Below are 25494 nucleotides of genomic sequence, written 5' to 3'. Positions count from 1 at the left end.
ACAGAAACAAAAATCTGGTATTAAATGCCTTAGAGACTGTGAATTTTTGAAATTAGACTTCAGCAGGGTCCTATTAATGCTACAGTTGCAAAATTTCACTATTGTTGGGTGTTTTTTGTTTCTTTTTAATGTTATGGGAAAAATCCTTCACAGGCCATGGGGACAGATTCCAGTTTTTACACAGTTGGTTAGTAGAGCTGTAAAATGAAATTTAATTTGGTAGTGCGCAGTGCTTCTCCTATGCGCTAAATCCACCAATATGAACCAACTTTGTAATGACAGTAAATAGCTTTTCTGGTCCATTTGCAAACTGTAATAATCAAAGTCCTTTACAGTTGTTTTACAGTGCTCCTGAGTGTTAAATTATTAGATTGTAATTATACATTACCAGAATATTAACCTTATTGAAAATATAGTTTTGTGTTAATGAGCCATGCTCGTTCTTGTTAAGAAAAATCATCATAATGAATGAATGGGAAGCTCTCCTTACGTGAAAGATTGTCTATCTGCAGCCTCACTTGGTGGGTGGTTTCCTACATTCAGATTTAATCTCTGTCCAAGACAGAACGTGTGGACTCAGCAGCAGAAATACCAGAAACAATAAACCCCCCAGGAACAAAAGCCGTCTTTAGATACTGTTTGTGTGCCCTCATAAATTGTAACCTAGAGTTTTGAATAAATTCACACGTCTAGTGTTCGTGCCAAAAATTCTGAACCTGTCTTGGTTTCTGCGTGGAGTACGTAAGGGAGGTCTTTGGCCCGTAGTCAGAGTCAGGTTCAGGAGGCGAGAGATCTATAAGCAAAATCCTGTGAAGACGTTTCCCATAAAGACTTCTGACAACGTGACTGATGCTGGAATAAAAAGAGATTGTCAGTGCTTCAGAGGTCCCGGGAAGCACGCAAGACCGTGCTACTTAGAAAAGCAGCTGCACACAAGTCCGTGCAAGGAAAACACTGGGAGAACTGCAAAGAGGATAACTGTCTTGCCACGCAAGTAAGAGAGGGGCAGCCACGAGACCTGAGAGCCTGAACACATGGCTGATTAGAATTTCTAATTAAAAGATTAAAGGACATGTGGCAGTTACCAGACCATGTTTATAAGCAGAAAAGTCTCCAACTTGGCTAGTATTTACCACTGCGCTCCAAAGACTCGCTGTTTGCATTTTATGGCTGGCTGCAAACCAGTGGGAAACCACCAGTCCAGTTTCTAGTTAGATTAGTCTAAATCTGCTGATTTTCTACACTGTCTCCAAGTTCCTCTAATTCCTTGCCTTTTCCACCTTGGAAATACCCCAAACCAACTGGTAAGTAATACATTTGGCACATCGAGGCTTTGATCTCAGCCGAAAATGATGACAAACTAACCAAATTTACAAAGCACTACTAAGGGCCCGAATTTCATTTCATTGAAACAATGACTTGCGTGTCATTAAAGAGGGTGCAGGTCTCTGCTGGTAAAGCTACGCTGATTGTGATGCTCTAGTGAGTCTCAGAAACGGAGAATTACACTAATCAGCTAACTGTTCGTAACAAGCTTTCTGCTCCAGTTTTTCTACCCCAAACCTGTGAACAACTGTCATGAATAAAGACTGACCAGCAAGCAATCTCTAAGTCTTTATACATAAAATTAAGACCGGAGTCTTCATTACATAGCAACTGCCATTACATTATTTCCATGAAGAATGTTTTTTGAATGGTCATTGAAAATGGCTAATAAAAAAATAACCAAACAACCCCCCCTCCATTAGATTTTGAAAGTGAAGATTTCCCCCTGACATTTCTCACTGCATTCTCTTTCCTGGAAACAACAGCACTTCCTTCCCCATCACCTTTTGATCCTTTGCAGGCAAGGCGATGCCATTTTGGAATAGCAAAAGTCTTGGAAGTTTTTGATCTTTTGGGGTTTTTCTTTTCAAACTGACTCAAATTCTGTCTGCCAAGCTGTGTACTTCTGGCTTAGGTTCTTTGCTGATGGCTTGGTGTGGGCGATCACATCCAGGAAATCTGCTGTTGTGATCATGTCTAATTGGATCACGGGTAAGTTACTGTTACCTAAAGAGAAGAGAATCGATTAAATACTGTTATTATTACCAAAAGACATTCTTTTATGTGCCTAATGCAACACTTAATATACAAAACCAAAAGAATAAACCTAGTGAGATAAAGAAAAATTCGTATTTGTGCACAGAGCACAGATACTGACGGCTTTAAAAAAAGGCCTGATTTTCAGAAACATTAGCTTAGGTAGGTGTTTTAGAAATGTACAGTTTAAAACTTTTCTAAGCAGGTAACAGAGCTCCACCTGCTGGGGTTAACATTCTCATTTCTAGAGTCGCAGCAGTAGATCAGCATTTCCCAGGTTGGATTCTCTACCCAGAGCTGTGGTACCTGGCTGATGATTTTCAAGAGCATGGAAAATTTTCCTCACTGGTCTCATGGCTGCTTCCTTGCACACAAGTTTTATGTCTGAGCCGGAGTACCCGTCTGTTTCCTGTGACGGGATCAGAATGATACATGACAGCTTACAGTCTTGCCCATCGGACAGGAATGGCATTTACAAGCATGTATATTTTATATATATTTATATAGAATATTTGTAAAGTCTATTCCTGTCTGAAATATATGTGTATATATATATACACATACACACACGTATATATTTTTATGGTATCCTCCCCTCAACATTATGTTGCTTGTTCTTGTTTTGAATGCCCACAGTATCTTGTAGGAGCAAGGAAAATACTGAGCATTTTCTTTCTAAAGGGCAATTTTCCGTAGGTCAAATAAAACTCATCTTTCTGTATCTGTTCCCAGCTTCCCTGTTAATAAAATAACTCTTATTTCCTCATTAACATTTATGAAACAAAACCTAAGCAGTATTGCCTCTGTGAACAGATGTAAAAAGGGCCAACTGGGTAAGCTGTAAGATATTTTCAAAGAATTTAGGATGTGACAAAGGGCTAAATGAAGAAAGCCTGGGTATCTAGTGAATCTCTTCACCGTCTAAATGCTCTTTTCTCCCACAGCAGTGGAGCTGTGACAAATCTTACCTTCACAATTAACTGTTCATTCCCCCCATGAATTGGAAGTGCTCCCAGACTGGTGAGAAGAGTGATAAAATATACGGTTGCTGGAAGTCTCCCTGTATTTAAGGCTGAAAAGTTGGCCCAACAGAGAAGATCAGAATACACCATTTTGCAAGCAGAGCTGTGTGAAACTGGTGATTTCCACAGCCAGGTACGAGCCTGTGAAATGCTCAGCCCCATGTCTTGCCGGTCTCCCTTTGGCTGGAGCCTCAAACTGAGCTGAGGTCTTCCCCCAGCTCTGTATACCGCAATTCCTGTCCCAACCCTCTGCTTCGGACCTCTTCTGCCACAACATAATGATGTCAGTGACGTACGTCACTCTTGCTTACGGTTCCCACCCAGAAAGATCTCAAGCACCGCGTGGGTGCTGTCCCTGCTGCAGCGCTGTCTCACCTGGCCCAGCAAGCTGTAGTCCAGATCCGTTCTCAGCTCCGCTCCTCCGCTGTTGCTCAGAGGAGGCAGCCAGTGCTGGATCATCGCCCGCCGTGCCTCTTTACTTGGGAGGTCAACCAAAATCCTCTTCTCCAACCGCCGCAGCATGGCAGAATCTAACTCCCTGCAAGCAAAGGAGGAGAGGAATCGTCTCAGCGTGTCTCATTGTGGAGACATGGCTTTGACAGCAAGCTCCTCGCTGCAGGGACTGACACTTTTCAACCCCACCTGTAACTGTGTCAACCTAATTTTGGAAAAAAAAAAAAAAGGATTAATTATCCAGTGTATTCCTGTTCAGCGTGTTAGCGATATGCTGGCTTGTGACAATGAGGCTTAACAATAACAACCAGAAGTTGTAGTTATCTTCCTTGGCTCTGGTACTCATCTGCAGCACGTCTCATCAGCAATAACCGCTCCTTTTCTCCCTTTGCTATTAAGGGGACACTACAAATTGTCTGTCTGGGGCACTGTCAGGACTAACTAATTGCTACCTTGCAAGGGATGCTTTGTGGGTATAAAATACAGACTGAAGGTCTTGGATGCGAGGGCCACATTTATGGCAGAACAAGATGTCGATCTGAGACTGCTCCTGCAATACAAATTATAAATAATAGCGCCACAAAGGAAAATATCCTTATAAAAAGGATCATGTGAAGTAAGGACAGGCGGGATAAATGTGTCAGTGAGCCAAAAAACCATGATGCCATCAACATCAACACTGATAAAGGTATTTTGCCTAAAAAAAAAAAAAAACAAAAAAAAAGAAAAGAAAAAGGTAAAATGCAAAAGATTGGAAGTACTCTTCATTTTTACTTGCTTGTGATGCACAAAGGAAACTTGAAAGAAAAATGAATGTTTCTCTCTGTTCCTTTCTCAATGCATTTCATCACCATCTAGAAATAGTCTTTCTTGCCAGTGCCACCGGTTCTGTCAAGTGTCAGGAGTCCTGGTACGCCCGGCATGCCAGCTCCTCTCAGACACGCATCCAAACAGTTTATTTTAATCTATTTTTTTCCCAAGTGCTTTTCAGTTGTTTGCATCTAACGGTAACACAACCAAACAACTGAATACAAATTCCTACTCCAGTTCATCCCTTGTCACTTGTGTAACGGGAACAGTCTACAAGTACCCCAATCATCCATACAATTTTCAAGAAGAAATAGCTGCTACAAAATATTTACTCACTCATAAGTCTCCGGTGCCTTCCAGGACCTGCTCTGAGCTATTATCCTTCCAAGTGCTGTACCAATCTTTCTCTACTGGCCCCATTCAGTCACAGACTTGTTATTTCAGTTTAAAATATAATTCAGTCCTCATACCTGCCAAGAAACTCTCATCAAGGGGAAACTCATTTCAGTGTGTCTTGTGCAGACAGAAAAACAGGAGCCCTAAGCACCGTTTCCTCCCTTGTTGGCTGAGCAGGAGGAGCCGGCTGTTGGAGGACTGTGTCTGCAATCTGGGACCGTAGGTACACTTAAATAAACCTGCCTCCACCTTTCCTGATTCCCCGAGTGAAATCCTTTTGCCAGCAAAGTCAACATTCAAGCAACGCTTCTTGTATGAAACTCCTCTTTAATTTACAGGGAACTAAAGCCAGCTCAAGACGGATCTGTAGCACACCAATAGAGCTTATTTCTGTTACCTTTGGTGACTTGTCCTTATTTTTTAATAGCAGATGTATTCTACTGGCATAGCACATGATAAAGAAAACCAAAAATGGGCTCCCCAAATCTCCATATAGGTGCCTGTCTAGGTTTTCCACAGACCTCAGCATGCCTGGCTCAGCGGGAACAGCAGCACCTCCTTCCCCAGAAAGGACCTCTTGGTTTGGGAGAGCTTGTCCCAAATGCGCTGAGCCAAGGGCAACGAAAGCAAAGATTAGAAAACCAGATCAATAGGAACTCAGAGGACAACAGGAATTCACTCCCAGTACTTCTAATCAAGGCCTCAGAAGTAAATACCAGAGTTTGCTAATCAATGGCTGTTGGTATATTGATACTATTATTGATATTTTTTAGGCTGTTTAAGATGCCATCCAACATTCAGTGCAACTCCTCCTCTTGCACAGGGTCCCACCCAGAACGGACAAAGAACCATGTTAGTCCCCACTCTCCTTCCAAATGTATTTTTCAGCTCAACTTCTCCTCAAAATTGTTTTGCTTGGCTGGAAATAATTACTCTCTAGCTGACCAATCCCTTGGCTGTTATTTACCCGTATTACCATCCTCCGCGTAAACAGAGCAAAAGTTCTCAGGGTTTAGAAGTGCCCGCGCAGGTACTCTAACCCACCCTTGCAGGCGAAGGACAACCACAGCCAAAGTCTCTGCAAATATCCTACAAATCCTCTAAATGATGATGTTTTCCATCGCTCCTCCTGCTTCAGAGCACTCCTGGGGTGTCCCCTAAGATCACGGTTTCATGAGCTCCCTAGCCATGTTCTGCAAGTAAGTCCCCTGATACACAGAAGTTGCTCTATTTATCCAGAAAGATTACAGTGACTCTGCTTGTTTGCTAAAGAGGAAAACAAAGCATAATATTTTTGTTATCTTAAGTGTTTAGGTTGTTTTGTTAGTGATCAAATGCAAGGTTAAGTGACATTAACCAGAACAGAATAATAAGTACTGAACCAACCAAAATATTCTCTGAAATAATAGCCAATAAAAGTATTAGGAAATGCTCATGAAAAGATACACAAAGTTGTACAGCACCTATCAAAGCGTGTGACTTTTCGGAGCTCCCCCAGGTTGGCATCAGGAGGCATCATGCTATCTTAGCACTCCCAAATTTCATGAAGATAAACAAGACAAACACCTAGTTTCATTTCCGGAAGGGAGAAGGGTAAAAAAATACATTTTAGGCAGAAATTAAGACACCTCAACAACTCCAGAGGTAAACCCAGAAATAGCAACAAGTGCTGACTGGTCCATAATTAAGCCCTGCCTAGTGCAATCACCACCGCAGTGCTCTAGAGGAAAAGGCACCAAGGATGAGCGAGCTTCTCATCCTTCCCACCTCCCATCCTCCTGTGCAGATGGCCTGGGCAGAGCCCCCACAAGCTGAGGGCTTGTTCTCGCTCCATGTCTTCTCCTGCTGCTCTTAGGGCTTCCCCACATCATCCTCCACTCTCCTTCCTCCTTCTCCTCCACCGTACACACCGTGCACTGCTGAGAGTGAAGGAAAGGGCTCACTAAGGGGTAATACCAGATCTTACTTGGATTTTGCAACCCACCTGTTCTTGAACTCATCTTGGCCATGCGCTCACTGCTCTGACAGGACTCAGCTCAGACAGAAGGGAAGAGTCTATCAGTCCATGTCCAAAGAAGAGCAACGAAGCTGGTGAAGGGTCTGGAGCACAAGTCTGATGAGCAGCAGCTGAGGGAACTGGGACTGTTTAGTCTGGAGAAGAGGAGGCTGAGGGGAGACCTCATCGCGCTCTACAACTACCTGAAAGGAGGTTGTAGCGAGGTGGGGGTCGGTCTCTTCTTCCAAGTAACAAGCGATAGGACGAGAGCAAATGACCTCAAGTTGCACGAGTGGAGGTTTAGATTGGATATTAGGAAAAATTTCTTCACCGAAAGTGTTGTCAAGCATCGGAACAGATTGCCCAGGGAAGTGGAGGTATTTAAAAGACGTGTAGACGTGGAGCTTAGGGATGTGGTTTAGTGGTGGACTTGGTAGTGCTAGGTTAACGGTTGGACTCGATGATCTTAAGGGTCTTTTCCAACCTAAATGATTCTATGAGTCTATATTCACCCATCCCAAGGGTGGGGAGGGAGAAGAAAGCAGCACTGCAATGGAAGTCAAATTAAATGCACTAATACATTAGGAAACATTCACTACGTGGTTAAGGATCACTTTATTTCTTCACTAACGAGGCCTTTATTTTAGTTAATTACGTTGAATCATTTCAACAAGTAATTTGTCAATAGAAAGTGCCTTGCTGATGAGTAGTAGGAAGCGAGGCTGGGCAGCAAGCACTGGCTGAAGAGGAAGATCAATAGCTGCAGTGCAGCTTAGGACAGCGTAAAGAGCTTTTTTTAGACTTCTTTTCATTCATCTAAAAGCAGCTTTGTACTAATTTTTTTCATGATCAATAAATATCCAAGTTAAACAAAACTCTTGAAATCCAGCTTAATACCAAATGTTTGCAAGAACACAGGGCTGTGCTATGAAGCCACGACCTCAGACTGTAGTACTAGGTATTTTGAAACTTTGTTATGAAATATCCCTATGCTGCTGAAGTCTGGGGTCTTACAGTAGGACTGAATGTCGCCTAATACACATAAAAATAATCTGTAAACATATAGATGAGATCTTAAAGGGGGTTCAAACCCCGCTAACCTCTCTGGAAGCAGATACTCCCAAATTCCTTGAGGCTGTGAGCTTCAATGATGATGTAAGATGCTCATGGCTTTCACTAGCTTTCCATCCCCCTAAAACACCTTTCTAAGCATACACTCAGCCACATCTTAAAGCATATTCTCTGCGGTAGGCACATTTCTGCCAGACAACCTAGTTATTACACTCATAGGTTGGATTTGCTTAAGAGGATGAAATCCAACCTGCCCGTGAGCAATGTCAAGAAAGTCCAAAAGGAAATTCTAAGCTCTCAGGTATAAAACTTTTGAAAGCAGAAGCTGGCTTCTCACAGCATCTCAGCTGCCACCCTCATACCAACAGAGATTGCCAGCTTTCTGTGGGAGCAGTTCCCCCAAAATAGAAATCTTGTCATTTTGGATCTACCTTAAAAAAAGCTGTGTCATTTTTGATGTTTCCAAGAAACAATTTTGCAGAAATTAGCACTTCAGAATTGCAAAATGATCCAAAATCAAATGTGTAAAACACTCAAAACTGTATTCTGTAATTTTTGCATGACTTTCCAGAAAGAGTTTATCAGTTGCATAAGACAGACACATGGTAACAAGACACATGCAGGAATCTCTTTCCGCAGAAGCAGAGAGAGGTCAGCCTCACGCTTACATTAACACATCTCCAAGATCCGTAGATCCAGCACCAGCCACACGGTGACCTTCAGACTAGTTGCTATCTCTGAACTCTTCCTCAGTGGGCTTCAAATACCCAATTTTTCCTTTCAAACCAGCGTACAAGAGTAGAAAGACATGGATCCTCTAAAGACACCTGATCCCTTTTAATACTGCCATGCTGCAGCATTACATGTGAAGCTTAGCTACTCACAGGATAATTTAAGAGACCATGGAAAGGTGCAATGCACTGCTCAGAGTTTCTCCTTCTAAAAGGGTAACGATGCTACAACAACATAAACATTTATACTGTATCACTAATGAACCATAAAGAGATGAATGGGTTATTAATGCATTAATTATCTTTCAAACTTAAATGTGCACACACAGTAGCTATTTATTTTTCAGCATTTTCTTACACAACTGGAACATAATTAAATCGAATTCTCCTCAGTTGCTTTCATGTAGATACTGTAACATTTTGTGGGTGGATTTTGTACTGATTTAAATTCATGAGTTTGTCCAAGGCATAAATCCCCCAAACCAACACACAGACTCTGCTATTACAGCTATAAAAGCCAGCGATGGCATTGTACTCACACTGTTGGGCCAGGGTAGGAACCAGCCTGACTTGTACATCTAATTTCTACATAATCTTGGAGATATATACACAAATAGCTGTGCTTAACCAACAGCCCCTGTCCTCCCCATGTGCCATTTGCAACCATTTGATAATGTTCTGTATGAAAGAAAAAGATACACTACACTAGTTCAGATGAATGATCAAGCCAGATCAATATGCTGGCTCTGGGAGATGCTATTCCAGGACAGGACATGAGCTGGCCATTTTCTGCTGTCTGTTGGACTCCCCCGAGCATGCACAGTTGTTAGACTACAAATGTTACCTCCCTACCTCATCCTCTCCTGTCTTGTTCTCAATACATGTCCTGCCCATTTTGAGGACCAACATGATGAAGTGCCCTCGTTCCAGCCTCAAACCGTTTATTCTTCTATTCTAAATTATGTTAAAGAAACTGAGGAATTTTGTCCCTCAACTTTTAAAAGTCACATTTGATACCAATAAAATCCAACATTCCTATTTATGGAGTATCCTTCTAAGCACTAGATGTTTTAAGCACCTTACAGTTCCAGGCTGAAACCCTTCTTAGCTTAAACATAGTAAATAACTTGCCTATAAAGTCAAATACTCCATTTTAAATATTAGCAGCTGGTAGCACCAGCATATGTTGACTTTATTATGGATTATTCTCATGTGGCACAAATAGCAAGAATTGTAGAGTTTAAAAGTAAAAGCTCCAAATTAATCTTTAAATGCTTTAACCAAATATCAAGGCTTTTTCTGCAAAAGTCTAAATAAAATCTTTATCTGTGCTTAGAAGCTCATGCAAATGTATTCAAAATGTACTCTCTAGATCTCTTACCATGGCAGATTGGAAGCTGCTAAAACAAATACAAGATCATCAGATCGGGCCAAGCCATCCATCTGCACCAGTAATTCTGTTTTCATCCGTCGACTTCCTTCATGTTCACCACTACCAAGATTCAGAGAAATATTATTTGCTCAGTGCATTAAAGTAATCATCTTTATTTATACAGTGTCATTCACAGCAACTGAGCCCTTGTCACAGTTTTGCCCCAGTTCAAAGCATGATTAAGCTCCATTAGCTAACATCTAAGCATTAAAATCAAGCTTTCTAATGATTACTTAAATGGACTCTTTTCAGTGCATTAAAGTGAGGAGAATTCCCTATTACTGAATCAAAAGAAAATTTTTTTTTTTTCCTTCTTATTGATCTCCACGCAACGTTGACGTTTACTAGAGAACAGCTAAGGCTTTGATTGATTGATCTATATAAGAGAATTTTTATAATGTGATAGTTGCCATTAAATAACTAACACACCTACCTATTCAGGGCAACTACTGGCATTTTTTTGTGAGCGAATGTTAAGCGGCCAGAAGAAGATACACCTACTACTGAATTCAATATTTTGCAAAATATTCTTTCAAAAGCAAACAGAAAAATATGCCGTATTGAAATGAATTTAAAAATGGGGCAGAGACCACACAGAAAGGACCCTTCCTCAAAAAGAGAAGGGGAACTTAAGCAAAGTGCTAAGAATTCTGGCCCTGATCCAGGTAACCAATTTTGCAGGAAACCAGTTTGAACGCTTGGTCCCAGATGTGGAGTTCTTGGAAACTCCTGGATCAAACCCAGAAAAAACATCAGGGCCTTAGATGGTAAGAGCTACAATTCAGGTTTAATGGCTTATTTCTGCAAAGGCATCCACATATCAGTGCCAAGTCAATATTTAATAAGGATATGTAAAAATAACTACATAATCTTAAGACAAAAATCCTTATTAAAATATATAATCCGGTGATGTTAATGAGAGCTTTTAAAAGTATATGTGAAGGCAAAATTTGGCCCATAATTTATCGCTATTAACTGACAATTATTACAAGTTGTATCTTTACAATATGGCATATTCTATTTATAAATCTTTGTGAGCATATAATTTACAGTACATAAAATCCACTGTAATGGGCTCCTAATGGTTATAACAAAATTTTTATATTTCTCCTGCTTCTTAACCATCCCTAACCTTTTCAATCTGTTTTCAACTATGAACTGTCTACACCATGAATGACAATAATAACATCCTCCCATTCCTGCATCTGGAAGTCCTGACAATGCCACCAAAATTTGTCCCATTAATGAAAATGCCATTCCACCGTGTACACTCCATTTTACCCTGCTACACCTAAGCCTGTCCAAAGTGTCACAAAATCAGCTGCTTCTTACTCGCCTCTAACAAGTCATCTGTTGATTCCCCCCCACTGCCTTTATTTTCACTTCAAATCCCTTATTTTAAAGTACAGCACCACTGGTTGTACACTCTTGCATCTCCCTGCTTCTCACAGTCTTGCTGGACCCGTAGTCCCTGGCTAATCTTCACACAACCTGTCTTTCACGCTTGCTTCTCTACAGATATCATCTATTGTGAATGAAACAACCACTACATCTCGCTCTTTAAATCCCTACAGCATATGCAACACTTCCATGAAGCGGTACTTTCAGAGCTGATAGGCATTCTGACAATAACACACTGCGAGGCTCCTAAAGTTGACAACAGAACAAAAGAAAAATTGCTTAATAAAAAGTCAAGAAAATTACCATTATCATTCGAAGTAATTATAATGTCAATAAAATCTAAAAGACAAGTCTTTCAGGGGCCCAATCATGCTCCTGTTGAAGTTTAGCTAAGATTTGTTTCTAACAGGTACACTCTATGATTAAACATTGGTCAGCACCTGAACACACACACTATTGAAAAGATGCAGTAAAAGCGGGGACAAATACTCTCCTAAAGCCATAGGAAGTGGTCTCATCAGTTACCCAGAAGCAGTGCCTCTTTGACTCATAACTGACTCCAGCTCATCCAAGAAAATTGTGGAAGGAGCATGGTACCGGGCAAGCTCAAATAACACCTGTTCAGAGAGAAGAGTAAATGTGAAAGAAAAGATAAACTAACACAAAAAGGCATTAAGGGCCACTGGCACAGAAGATAAGTAACAGTAGCCACATTCCAAACTTCCAGGACAAAAAGGGGTATCTGTTGGGAAAAAGCTCTGGGTAGGCTGAGGGTCCCTGAATCCTCTCAAATTCTGAAAGGTTTGTAAAGGAGATATAAAGAACACAGGCTTGTAATCCTGTCTTTATATGTAAATCTTTCTGGCTAAACCCTATCAGAGTACCCTGCGAATAATGGGATAGAAGAAAACGATCCATCAGAGGATTGTGGGAACTCCTAAATTGTTATCAGAGATTAAACATCCATCTTCTCTTGTTGCTCCATTTGTAGTTTTTTAAATAAGGATTTGAGAAAAAAAAATTAAAAATCAGCTGAACCATAATGAAAGAAAGTGGACTGATTCTCTTGATAAGAATCAAGCAGTTCTTTTGTTTTTCCTGGTGAAAACAAACATAAACTGTTTAAGCACCTGAGATTAAAAAATGGAATATTAAGCAGAGTCAAAAAATCTGGGTCTGCCCTTTAGAGAAAGAAGTTTCATCTATTTTTCTGTAAACATGGAGAGGCTTATATTAGCTTATATTAGACATATTGTTGGTTCTTCTTCAGTGAAGTGTTCTTTGAGTCTTTAAATAAATATCACTAACAATATATATTAATCCAGCACTTTTTAATCTGAACACTTAAAAAACCCCCAAAAATATACATATTATTTTCTACACTTTGGATATGAAGCACAGGGTTTAAATTATTTGCCCAGAGTCACAAGTAGTCCATGACGAGTCTACAATTTTACTACAAATCTAAAATATAAAATCACACCAATACAACTGAGAACTGAGGAAAACAGGATGAGTGGACATGCCTCCAAATGACCTCAAAACCCACATATCCTTCATACAGCTTCAGAAAACTCCTGCACCAGCCTCCTGTGATTTTAGGATATAAATTCACACAATATTTTTCTTAGAGCTGTCCTGATTCACAATCTTATTTCATTTTTGGATTCTGCCAAAATTACCCTCAACTAAGGGTAAAATGCCACAAATTCAAATCATTGCAAATGCTGCAGCATGTTCACAAAAACCTTTTGGATGATGGTATCAAAAAACAGACTGTCCCATCCCTACTCCTGCCAGAAGGGAAACTTCTAGGAAGCTACTGAGACAGATGTCAAGAGGATCAATAACATAGGAGGTGAATGTCAGAAGAAAAATGTGCCATTTTAAAGGACAAAGGACACATGAAGAATAATTATGTTGCAGACATTGCCTAAATTTCAAGGGAGATTAACAATGCTTGTAATGCCATTTGCTGAGTGCAATCTGTTACGATTATTCATTTTCAAGAGCTCTGTATCTACCCGAAGTGTAGCCTGAGATGAGTGTAAATGAAGGCTAAGAGCTTGTGGATTTCTTACACTGAAATGGTAGACATTATGGAGAGATTAGGATGGGCATCTTAGGGCAAGGATGCTACACCTGAATCCCTGAATTTTTTTGTACCACAGTTGAGCCATGCAAGCTACTTGCTAGTCTATATGCAAAAAAACATTTACCCATTTACCATCAATCTACCTTTCTTAAAACAACATTACATCTGTGTTTGACTGTAAGATCTTTGTGACAAGGGAATTCTTTGCCGATTCTGTGTCCTGAAGACTAAGAATAGTAGCAAATTTGGGAATTTAAATAACATTTTGTAGGGAACCTAGGAGCCAATCCTTGCAGAAAGGATGTGAAGTGCTTTCAAGGGGTCAAACACTATTTTAGTTAGGAACTCTGCTTGCCTCTCTCTTACTCAGTGAGTCAAAAATCTTTGCTGCCTTCAGGACATCTGTTTCATCTTGCATTACAGAACTAAAATTCCACAGCAAGAATCCACTGTGAGGCTTTTGCCTCAGAAGTGATGTTATTCCCATTTTAAGAACTAGATATGAACAGCGTCACATGTTTTGCCCAAGACAGGAAAGATTGTGAGTATCAGAGGAATACTCACTTTCCAGTTCTGTGTTAAACTCCAGTTCTTTAAGTGGGTACCCAATATTTGTTAAAGTATAATGAATAAGATGATAATTCTTACCCGGACAAGTTTTTCTGAATCACCCCTCCATTTGCTGACAATGGTGGACGCCGATATGTTGAAAAAGGTTGTTTTGCATTCTGTGGCAACAGCCTTAGCAAGCAAAGTTTTTCCAGTACCTACAAACAAGTGTTGAAGAAATTCATTCTTTAAAGACATAAAATGCAAATGTTTGAATAAGTCCCCTCATCCTACTATCACTCAGATAAAAACACTAAAATAGAAAGTCATAGAATCATCAAATGGTTTGGGTTGGAAGGGACCTTTAAAGGTCATCTAGTCCAACCCCCCTGCCGTGGACAGGGACATCTTCAACTAGATCAGGTTGCTCAGAGCCCCATCCAACCTGACCCTGAATGTTCCCAGGGATGGAGCATCTACCACCTCTCTGGGCAACCTGTGCCAGTGTTTCACCACCCTCATCGTAAAAAATTTCTTCCTTCTGTCTAGTCTGAATCTCCCCTCTTTTAGTTTAAAACGATTCCCCCTTGTCCTGTCGCTACAGGCCCTACTAAAAAGCCTGTCCCCATCTTTCTTCTAAGCCCCCTTTAAGTACTGAAAGGCCGCAATAAGGTCTCCCCGGAGCCTTCTCTTCTCCAGGCTGAACAACCCCAACTCTCTCAGCCCATCTTCATAGGAGCGGTGTTTCACCCCTCGGATCATTTTGTGGCTCTTCCAGGATTGTCTGGAGAAACTCAGGTAATACAGCACTGCAAATGCATTCCTCAAATTCTGAAGTACTACATGGTACAGGTGACTACAGGTCAAGATGCCTTCTGTGGCAAGTACATCTAAACATTCACAGGAACAAAGGGAGTTTACTGCAGCGACAGCCTTTGCAACCTGACTGAGGTGATACTTGTGCCCGCTGTCCCCTTCCAGCCACACTCATGGTGGTAGTGCTTGTGTTAAGGTGGAGCAGAGGGAGCAGTGAAGCTGTGCTGACATGGAAAACACCCAGCTAGCACAGCAGAGGGCAAAGCTTCCACCCCATTTCCAAAACAATCCCCAAATGCAGCAGAAGAAAGGAAGGACATTTTCCTTAAGAAGGTGAGTCCATGCCAGATTTATTCACATTTTGTAAGATCAGGTCAAGCCGAAGTTGATTTATATGACCCAAGTTGAGCAAAAACAGAGATATAACATGAGTTCTCACTCCTCTGAATGGTTAGTGTAAGTACTGGTTTTTGGAAGATTCAGGTGTAGAAATAGTCACGGGTTGTGAGAAAGGCAAGTGGACAGGTTTGAGTGTGAGAGACAGACGTAATCATCCACCATTGTCTCCTTTTATTTCACATTACAGAACATGTTCTTTATTAACACATTTCATCTAATTAGCATCAATGATTTATCCGAGGGACAAAAACAGAAGAAGTGATAAACAAATGGATATGGCATAAAGTTTTTCATACCTGGTGGTCCATACAGCAATAATCCTTTCCAAGGAGACAGAATGCCAGTAAACAGCTGGGGGTACTGAGGAAACCAAAAAGTAATTCAGGGATTAGAAATGTATCATCTATAACAAAATGCAAGGGATTCTAACCTCTACCCCCACTGCTCCTAATGCATTCAGGAAACCTAAAAAATTTGAAGAGAGGGGGATAAAACCCCTCCAAAACAATATAATATATATGATCTGAGTACTGAGAAAAATACTGTATTTATCATTTGAAATCTGTTTTAAGTGAATTCTTCAAATGCAATTGATATTTGATATTCTCTTCTATAAGTCATTTTCCATTGAATTAATATAGGCTAAATCCAGCACCTCTTACATTGCCAAAGGTGCCAAAGAATAGGCCCAACACTTATAATTTTAATATTGAAAGACCATTTTCCTATAGGAGAATGCATATGCCATTGTCAGATGAAACAGGAACAGGAGTAGTTCTAACATGAACTGCCTACAAAAGCACAGAAATAGTGAGAACTCTAAAACACCACTGTAATGACAGGGAAAATGCTAATGAGCCCAACACTGGTTTTCTCAAAACTATTTAGCGCCTTACCCATATGGGATAAACAACTGCTTCCTTGACTAGCCTTTTAGCTGCATCCAGTCCAATAATATCATCCCACTTCACGTTTGGATTATGGAGATAAATGTCCTGCAACATACATTGCATCCTGTTAGTAAAACAACTTCTGCACTAGGATAATGACCTCTGGCAAAGTAAAAGAATCGACTCAGTTATAAAGTAAGAGTGCTATTAAGTGATACAAACTGTATTATTTAACCCTATGTTCTAGGGACCTAAGAGGAAAGCTTACACAGCAATCATTTCTACAGAACTGCTACATTGTGCCTTGCTTCCCCCCAAGCCCCTAGTTTCCCTGAGAGCATATACACTGCCAAATGTATATGCTGAGCAGATCTGTTTCTCAGATCTGTTTTCTGTTAGTTGGTTTTAGTAACCAGCTAACGTATGAAGAGCTATCATGATATGAAGATTCACCAAGCCTAATATTCTGTCTCTGATGCTGGTAAGTATTGGATGTTTAAAAAAAAGTTTGGATGTTTTAAAAAACTCCTATAAGCAATAGGAGTGACATGTCGGTTCATATTTACATTCACCAAAATCTGCAACTGAAGGACTTTGATAATTAAAATTACATCTTAGTCTTTGAGTTCAAACACCCTTTGACATTCATTCCTCAGTGAATTTCTCTTACCTCTTTTTTGAACATGCTTATTCTGCAGTAATAAGTTCCACAGCTTAATCACGTGCAATGTGAAAATACTTTTGTTTGTTTTCAGCTTGATGCTCAATAACTTTATGGCTGCACCTATTACTTATGTTATTACTTCTGTTATAAGTAACAGTGAAAAATTACTATTTATTCTACACTATGCAAGATTTTATATGCTGCAAGAAAAGGTGCAAGAAGCTCTGTAACAGGAGGAAAATTTTCCCCTAAGCATCTATCAAAAGATAGTCGGTAATTAGTCTATGCCCTGAAGCACTCACTAAATTAATTTCATTTAATTCATCAAACTTCCCAAATCTTCTACGAATCTTTCCATTCGTCAAATTAATTTCATTTAATTCATCAAACTTTCCAAATCTTCTATGAATCTTTCCATTCGCCTTAGTAATATTTTGTGGCTTTGTGTTTCAGAGACTAATTGTTCTGCACAAAATATCACATCCTCAATACAAATACTTGGGATAAATTCTGCTCTCCAATAAAAACAGGCAGTCCTCAGAGACTGAAGAAAAATTACGTGCTTATATCCGAGGGGAAAATTTCATTTAATACAATTAGAAAAATTATTTATATAGAGTAGATTACACTTTCCCTTTCTATTAACAGCAAATTAAGATGAATCAGATTTATGATACTAAGTAGAGACTTCCATAACTGTTTCCAAATTAAATTAGATTGTGTTGTGAAATAGATACCACATGCTATTTATTTTTATTGATTTACACAGTCTTGATTACCATAGCAACAACGAACATACCAGCACAATTTAAAAAACATACCATAATGAAGGCTAAAACAACCCCATTGCTTTTTGCTAAAGTAGCAGCAAGAACAACACTATTTTAAAGGCTTACCATAAACTAAAAACCAGACAGGAATTGAAATGAATGAGAATTTTCTTACTTTAAGGTTGGAAATTTCTTAGACTTCAGTTCTACTAAACTGCAAATGCAGACCAAGAATTTGGGCCATACACAGCTATAAAAATCAGTCAGCAAAAGTTTTCCAGGCTTTTTAAACAGCTGATTTTAAGTATGTGGGAGCAACAGCTGATACCATTTCTGATGCTTATATCCAGAAAGAGTTCCAACATTATCAAACATCGTGATACTATGAAGCGTTTTGGACAAGTGCCTAGCAGGGTTTGGGAGGTGATGCATGCAAAGCATTTACCTGCTTCGTGGCCACTGATCCCCAGTAGCCCAGGGGCCTTTTGCTAGACTGCACCTCAACTGATGAGTGAAATGCAATGGTGCTGACGATGTTGGGATTCCCTTCAGGTGCCAAACTGCCCATCCTGGAAGAATCCCCAGTCTGCCCTGAGATACAGTGTATTATTGATGCTGCTTGTGCAGCTCCTGCGCTGGGATGAGGGAAGGGCACTGCTTGCAGAGCCTACAGTAATAACACCTCTCAACTGCGCCAAGCGAGAAAAGACAAGGAATCTAGATCACGCAGGCAGCACAAAGCAAGGCACAGGACCAGTATTATAAACAATGTGGGAATATCAGGGTTTAGTAATTTTGGTACACGGTATCTAGTAGATACACTCAGAATCAGGATATTGCTGCGATACTGGCCCCCATCCACACTGAATACAGCCCAATGCCTTGAATGGAAACAGCACCCACAGAGTTGAATTGAGGTTTTTCCCACCATTTGATCACAGTCAGATAATACATTAGATAATAGTTGGTATTAGCTAATGTATTTAAATCTCTCTTTTCGGTGAAGTATTGTACATTTTCTGTAGCAATAAGAACAAAGGGAAAAGCTATGACAGTCTCATGGGTACAGCATGATTAGATTACATGTTCCCCATTAGAAAGGAACGGTCTTAATTACTTCCTCCCATTGTATATCAGAAAGACATCTTTACATGTAAAGAAATGACTTGTCGGGAGTTGCATGATAAGAAAAATAACTTGCACTATTCAAGAATAAGCACTATCAGTGACAGTAAAAAGAAACAAACATTCTCAGATGACAAAGATAACCAAGATCTCTCTACAACCAAAATGGAGATCTGATCTTACTTTGCTTACAATTGTTGCAAGCTCTCTCATCTCACCAGTCATGCCAATAAAAGCACTAAGGGGTTTCAATAATCGTTCCTAAAAAAGAAAAACATAAGTTCTTGTCAGACTACCAATTACTTTTAAACAGACAAACTATGAAATAGTTTCAAAAAAGGTGATACATCATAATAATATCAACATTTAAAGCTGTAAAAATATGGATAATAATAAAGATTTTGAAGTAAGCCATATTTGCAGTAACTCATCTTTCCATCTGACAGAATATAATCCTGAATTAACATTAAAATGAGCAGCTCTCTTATTGCACAGGTAGGCCTAAACATGCTCTACATAGATTAAGAGGAGTGCAAAATGTAACTATGGGTCACCACATTGTCACATTCTCTGTTTTGGAAGTCTCTTCAAGTGTAGCAGTTGCCAGGCAGACTGGCACCACGTAAGTTGGATGCACTGTCTGAGAAGCTATGGCTCGTGTCAAGGAGTGACTACCGAAAATTTCTCTCGACCATCTAAACTCCGTTCTTGTCTCAGCTGAGACGAACGCTAAATAACATACTGAATGCAAAGGAACCAGAATTTCACCTTCAGAAGTTCTGTGGGTTTCTGCAGGTTTTTTCTGAATCATAAGATATCCTTTGTATTTGTTGCCTACTTTCATGTTCAAAGGGTAAACAACTGTTAACAAATTAGACCGGTATCAAGTATGACTGTCCATTCAAAAAGGAAATACACCACTCAGAAATCTAAGCCTTTTTTCAGCACTTGGGAACAAAGACAACATTGCTGCGGTATTTTATTTTGTTCCTGGTTATGTAAAACTGATGTTCATATTTGTTGGATGGAAATATGAACAGAAACACTTACTGATGGATCTGGATCACAATTAAGGCTGTTCAAGGCTACTCCATTTGATGATACTTTGACAGCATCCTGAATCATCCCATGGAAGTCAATTACTTGGCCCTAACGGAGAAAATAATGTTGTGATAGTCTTTACCATGATGATAGCTCTACTGTTAAAACTGCATTGGGCCAAATGTTGGTTGCCATTACAGCAATGAGTTTCCTTCCTGCACATACAGTCCTAAACATGGCAAAACCAGACCACAGAATCTGTGGTAGCAATGGGAAAAGAATGCACATCTCCTCAGTCAGTGCAACAATTTAACTGCAGAGCTTCTTACCATGTCATTCAGGAATTTGAAATTTATCTTCAATTTTAGCTATTACCACTGGGTTTTAAAAACAGAAATATTTTTCCTTCTTGACGATGTTTGAAACACTATTTAATGTAAGCAGAGCCTCCCATGCAAAGAAACACTGCCCAAATCATAAAATTGACCCTTCAGCTAATTATAGAGCAACATTTTATACAAAAATAGACACAATAAGCTCGCATTTGATATTTGTGAATAACTTTCATGTGTTTTTTCTACATACACATTTCTATCATAAATCACATACTAGGTTTCTACCAACCCTTCTTGGGTGAGTGCTGTCTCCTGCAGTTTTGTTGATTGCTGAGACGCTTAAGCCAAAGTCAGACTGCTCCAGGGTAACTGCACTGTCATTATTCTAAAGAAAAAACAATTTTAAAACAGATGTGTTGCCAAGTAGATGAGTGTCAGATATCATTCCGTTGTAGGTATCATCCCACCTCTTCATACATGCCCGGATGAGCTGTAGCATTACATGGAAGTTGCAACTGTAATCGTGTATTTGTCAAACACCATTGTGCATTTAGACTTCATCTGACCGGTGACAACAGTGGTGAAAGCCATGGCTCTAGAGCTCAGCTTTCATGTTATTTCATGCACAGAGCTTCCACTTTAAGTTGCAGAAATCTGCATTTTACATAGCTATGAGAAGAAACACGAACTGTGGAAACGACAGGCAAGTAGAAGGCACAGCATGTCAACTTAGAAATGAGGAGCCATTTTAGGATTATAAGTTACATTGACATTCACTTCACAGCAGTTATTGTTGTAAAATCTAAAAGCTAATGTTTCTTTTTAAAGGGTGAGAACTGGTCAGAGATGAGCTCCTCCCTACACAGGAATATAGACAAGGACTTAAAAAAAAAAAAAAAAGAGGTTCTCCTTCACCCAGTTCCTCAAAAGCTGTAACAGACACAGTGCTTGCCCACCAACCTGCTGTTCCTGCTCCCTCCTCTGTAAGGGGTGGTAATAAAGTAGTTTTCACAGCAATCTTATCAAAATGAGACTCACAAAACTGAAAATTAGAGAGCCAAATTACTCCTCCAATCTCAAACACCTTATGCAATGTGAAGACGCTTACAACTGACACCGGACTTTCTACTTGGTTGGTTTGCCTTGCTTTCTGGCACTAAAGGATGAATCGTTAGTGGATATTAATGGGAAAACTCTGGTTGCTTTCAGTATAGGCTGGATTATATGACTCCTTTTTCTCCAATTTTTGCCTGTGACTTGCTCCCCAACTCACAGCCAGAAAGCATATTCTCCTGAAGTCTTGCATCTATAATCCTTAAATTACATAATTAGTAAAACCCATCAGTTACACAACCACTAATTGTGTAACTCACATCCTCTTGCTGCCTATAGCCTCTCAAAATAAAATCACATTAATTTCAGCTGTAATGCTGCCAAGATAAAACACGTTTAAACCTGTTTGGGGCTCTCCTTGGTGGATGATTTAAATTCTGTTGTACTCCCAGGTGAAGTTTTTGACAGAGGTCGTTGCATTGTCTGATGTTTGAGCCTTGGGAGATTCTGAGAAGAGCTTGCTGCCCTAGAATTAAAAAACCAGTATCTTGAAAGGCTTTCACAACTTCTTTTTTCCTTCAAAGTACCAAAAGATTAAAAGGCAGTTTTCAAATAAAGCAATTTTGGGCTAACTTTGCTCCCACTGAAGCTAAGGCATCAGTTTCAATCACAGCAAAGTTCACTGCTTACTGCTTTCAAACACACCATCCTACCTTATCCACACTGCAGAAACTTTGTAAATTGTCTGCATCTCCATTTGGGAAATAAGTCTTTATTTTCCTCTAAAAGATACAGAAAAATACACCACGCATTCAGCAGTGTGACTCTAGGCTTTAGTATTCCTATGGTACCACAACATTAGTTTAACCACGCTGCATATTGCTTTTACAGGAAAATTTTCTGCCCAGAAAAAAACCCACACATTTCTCCTACCTTCTTGATCTTCCTCCAGTTCTCAGCTGTTGTTTGTTTTCCGCTGTGGCAAAATTAATATTAAAATGGAAAATAATTAAGGACATAAAAAACGGCAATTGGATTTTTTTCCCCCCCCTTCAAAAATATTTTTGAGCACGCATTAATGACCTTGGAAATAACAATGCATAAACAGGAACAGCATGATTATAAGCAATGCAAGCTTGCAAAAATGTTTTGAAAACAAACTGATATTGGAGAGAGCAGTTTTGCTTAAGGCTTGTTAAATTTTAGGCTTATTCAGTCTTTGGTTTCTTTGCTTGCACTTTAAAATCAGTATCATTTTCACAGTAAAATGGACACTACCAGAAATTAGATTAAGCAAAATAAACTAATTTAATATATCACACAGAATGCTTATTTAATGCTAGTATTTTTTCCATTGCTGAATTGGGAAATAAGAATTTGCTTTACTCCTCTTAATAGTAATTTTATCATGTTCAGCATACCAAAACAGCATAAATTTCACATTGCAATGGTGGTTATCAAACCACGTTATTTTTTGAACTTATATAATTTGAAACAATTTCTGTCAAAGAAAAGCTTTTTTCACAAAATGTCTAACTCGCAAAGCCCAGATACGAACTCATAAAGCTGAGGGTTTGTATCATAGTAGCATGCACCTAGTCGTGCCAAAATACATCTCCCATCAGTGTTCTCTGTACAATGCCCTTGCACCCAGATTCTCATACACTTACATAAAATAAGACTTCCCAAACAGCTGTTTCACTGAAAGAGCTGGGAAACTTATAGAATCATAGAATCATTAAGATTGGAAAAGACCTCCAAGATCATCGAGTCCAACCATCAACCCAACACTACCATGCCCACTAAATCATGTCCCTAAGCGTCTCATGGTGCACTTAGAGGCAGCAGAGCCCATGTGTGAAACTTGTAATCCTGCGGGTGTTTCTACAACACTGCAAACTGCAATTCAGCATGGAAATGAGTTGGTTCTGTAGGACTTGCTGAGAGTAGTACAAAGAATTTAGTAGGAAGGAGCACCACACTAATCATTTTGTTTAGCCTGCGTATACCATGATTTGACCACGGACACAATTTAAGGCAGGTCGCAAACTACCAGGCAGCAGCTTTTCAAGAGAGACACATGCAGAAGGGAGGCTGTTTAGGCTTCAGGGAAAAAGGATGATACATTCCCACCGGCATGGTTGCAATTCTGGGCTTGGGTAATGGCAGAGTACCCATAGCTTTACTGACCAAAAAATGGGTACTGAGAGCTTGTAAGTGTCTAAGAGATTTACTGGCTATTGGGGAATTGTTCACAGGATCTAAGTTCATAAATCCGGCCTTGGCTACCACTCAGTTTGACTAAGAATAAGTATGATGTGATAAATGCTTTGTAGTACATTTTCCTTTTTTCTTCATAACATATCCTTTTGGTTTTGTCCTGCAAGGCTGCTCCTCTTTGTATAAACACCAATCAATATGTTCTAGCTGTAAATCTCTTTTTCATGCAGATAATGCTTGCTTCCAGCTAGTACTGATCTTCTATATCACCATGAATGGAATGATGACTAGTAGCTTTAGTACCTTTCAAAATCATTTCACCTATATAGGTAATTTTATTATATTTATATAATGTTTCATTTACCTGTGATTTCAAAGTTGCTGGCAGCCATATGAAACAATGGCAACTGCTCAGAGATGGTTCCTGGCCAATCATCCCCTTCTCTGATGATTATATTTTTCTTACATGACAAATATGTAGAGATGTTGGTGTTTTCTGTACCCTCCAAGCTCTTCATAATTGATTCTTATACAGTTGTTCTTATGGCTTCTATAAGTTACATTTTGTGCTCAAGTACAAAACAATTCAGGCTCTCAGGGTCATAACAGAATGCTCATATTCTGATTTGCCTTACTCTGTATCATTCATTTATACCTCAGACTTCAAGTCCTTTGGAGCAAATAAACCTATTACTTGTTTGGCATGTTACCTTCAGTATATGAAAATGTGCAGAATAAATGGTTAATGAGACTAGTGGTGATAAACATTTAAGCACTAGCTTGGATGAGCTAAGAAATAGTATTTCATTTAAGCAGTTTATTTTAATTTAAAAATTAAATCCAAAATAGAACACTTACTATTCTTTCCCCATGAGAAGAAAGTGAATATAGGTATGCCATAATACTTTGCATGTACATGGCATTTTCCAATATCAAAGCAGTTTTTAAAAGACAGAAAATATCACCTTCTTGTACCTCTACATAAAGAGAGAAGAGCAGAAGGGCTCAAAGCCCCATCTCTCAATTCTTATGTCCTATGTGCTACAACTATAGCTCTGTAACTGTAAGAGAGTTCAAACATTTAGTGCGGTGAGTATATCAGGCAAATACACATTTTAGGCTTTGAGAAACAAAAGCTTTCTTTTTGCAAAACAGCCACATACCAGTGTCCAGGACCTTTTTGGTAATTTTAGGATACTTTTGAAATTTTACAAAGTAATAGCTTTCATATTCCATCAAAATTGTCTCAAGATCAATGTTGTCACAAACTTCAAAGCCACGTAAACTTAAGCTCGCCTCTTGTTCCAAAGCATTTGCAGCATCAACATACCTGGTAATTTCAAAAAAACAAAGATCAAAAAGCTGAGAGTCATTATCTTATTCTGATTTTTGAGAGAAAAAGCAAACAATAGCATTAGTAAGTATACGGTATTTTTAACCTGTCCACAACTCTATTTATTATAAAAGCATAAACTCCATTAAAAATCCCTTTGCTGATGCCCTAAAGTATTTTTAAATTATATAGGACATTTTTGTTCCAGAAACTGAAACAATTTAGCAAAGTAAACTGCCAAGATATGTAATAGTAGTTTACCTCTTTCTCACATCAAACCAAAGGGCCATGCTGTCCATCCACCCAACAGAGGACAGAAGGACGCATTACGGGAGGTCAGACACACACAAACCAACACAAGAGCACTATTATTTAAAAAACATACCCTTCCTCCATTAAATAATGCAAAATTAGAATGAGGAGATTTTTTCGACGAGCTTCTGTTCGCATCTCATCCTGTGAATTAAGACAGAACTCTAGATCAAATGTAATATTCTCTTTATTGCTGTAAAGAGCATCTAAATGTAGCCTGTGGAAACAAACAAATTAAGACAACAGCATGTAAGAACTGTAAAACAACTCACTGTTAATAAACAGAAGGAAAATGGTTTTCAATGTAATTTTTCTTACACATTAGCAGGGCCACTGGATGGGTAGAAACCTTTTCCTACAGAAGAGAAAATAACTATGGCAATGGATCTCCAACACGTTCAAGCTGCTGAGAATTTCAGGGCAGGACTCTTGCAGACCTCATGCACAATGTCTCCAAGGGCTGTGCAAGGAAACGTCGTGCTCCAGCGTGGCTGTGTC

General features: G+C 39.3%; 1 protein-coding gene across 1 annotated transcript; it reads right to left on the bottom strand.

Moving 5' to 3' along the window:
• Nucleotides 1-1912: 1912 nt before the first annotated feature.
• On the bottom strand, nt 1913-25134 carry KATNAL2 (katanin p60 subunit A-like 2). The gene is made up of 16 exons (XM_009583720.1): nt 25070-25134; nt 24515-24681; nt 22065-22107; nt 21833-21840; nt 21534-21652; nt 20368-20463; nt 19753-19851; nt 18886-18963; nt 16150-16248; nt 15550-15613; nt 14138-14256; nt 11920-12011; nt 9943-10053; nt 3480-3642; nt 2389-2491; nt 1913-2052 (listed from the first exon to the last, which is right to left on the bottom strand). The coding sequence occupies exons 1-16, from the start codon at nt 25132-25134 to the stop codon at nt 1913-1915; spliced, it is 1566 nt and encodes a 521-aa protein (XP_009582015.1).
• Between the last annotated feature and the right edge of the window lie 360 nt (nt 25135-25494).

The sequence above is a fragment of the Fulmarus glacialis genome, unplaced genomic scaffold (assembly GCF_000690835.1).
Source record: "Fulmarus glacialis isolate BGI_N327 unplaced genomic scaffold, ASM69083v1 scaffold13818, whole genome shotgun sequence".
Taxonomy (NCBI): Eukaryota; Metazoa; Chordata; class Aves; order Procellariiformes; family Procellariidae; genus Fulmarus; species Fulmarus glacialis.
The sequence above is the reverse complement of the archived record's forward strand: the minus strand, read 5'-3'. Positions and strand labels throughout refer to the sequence as shown.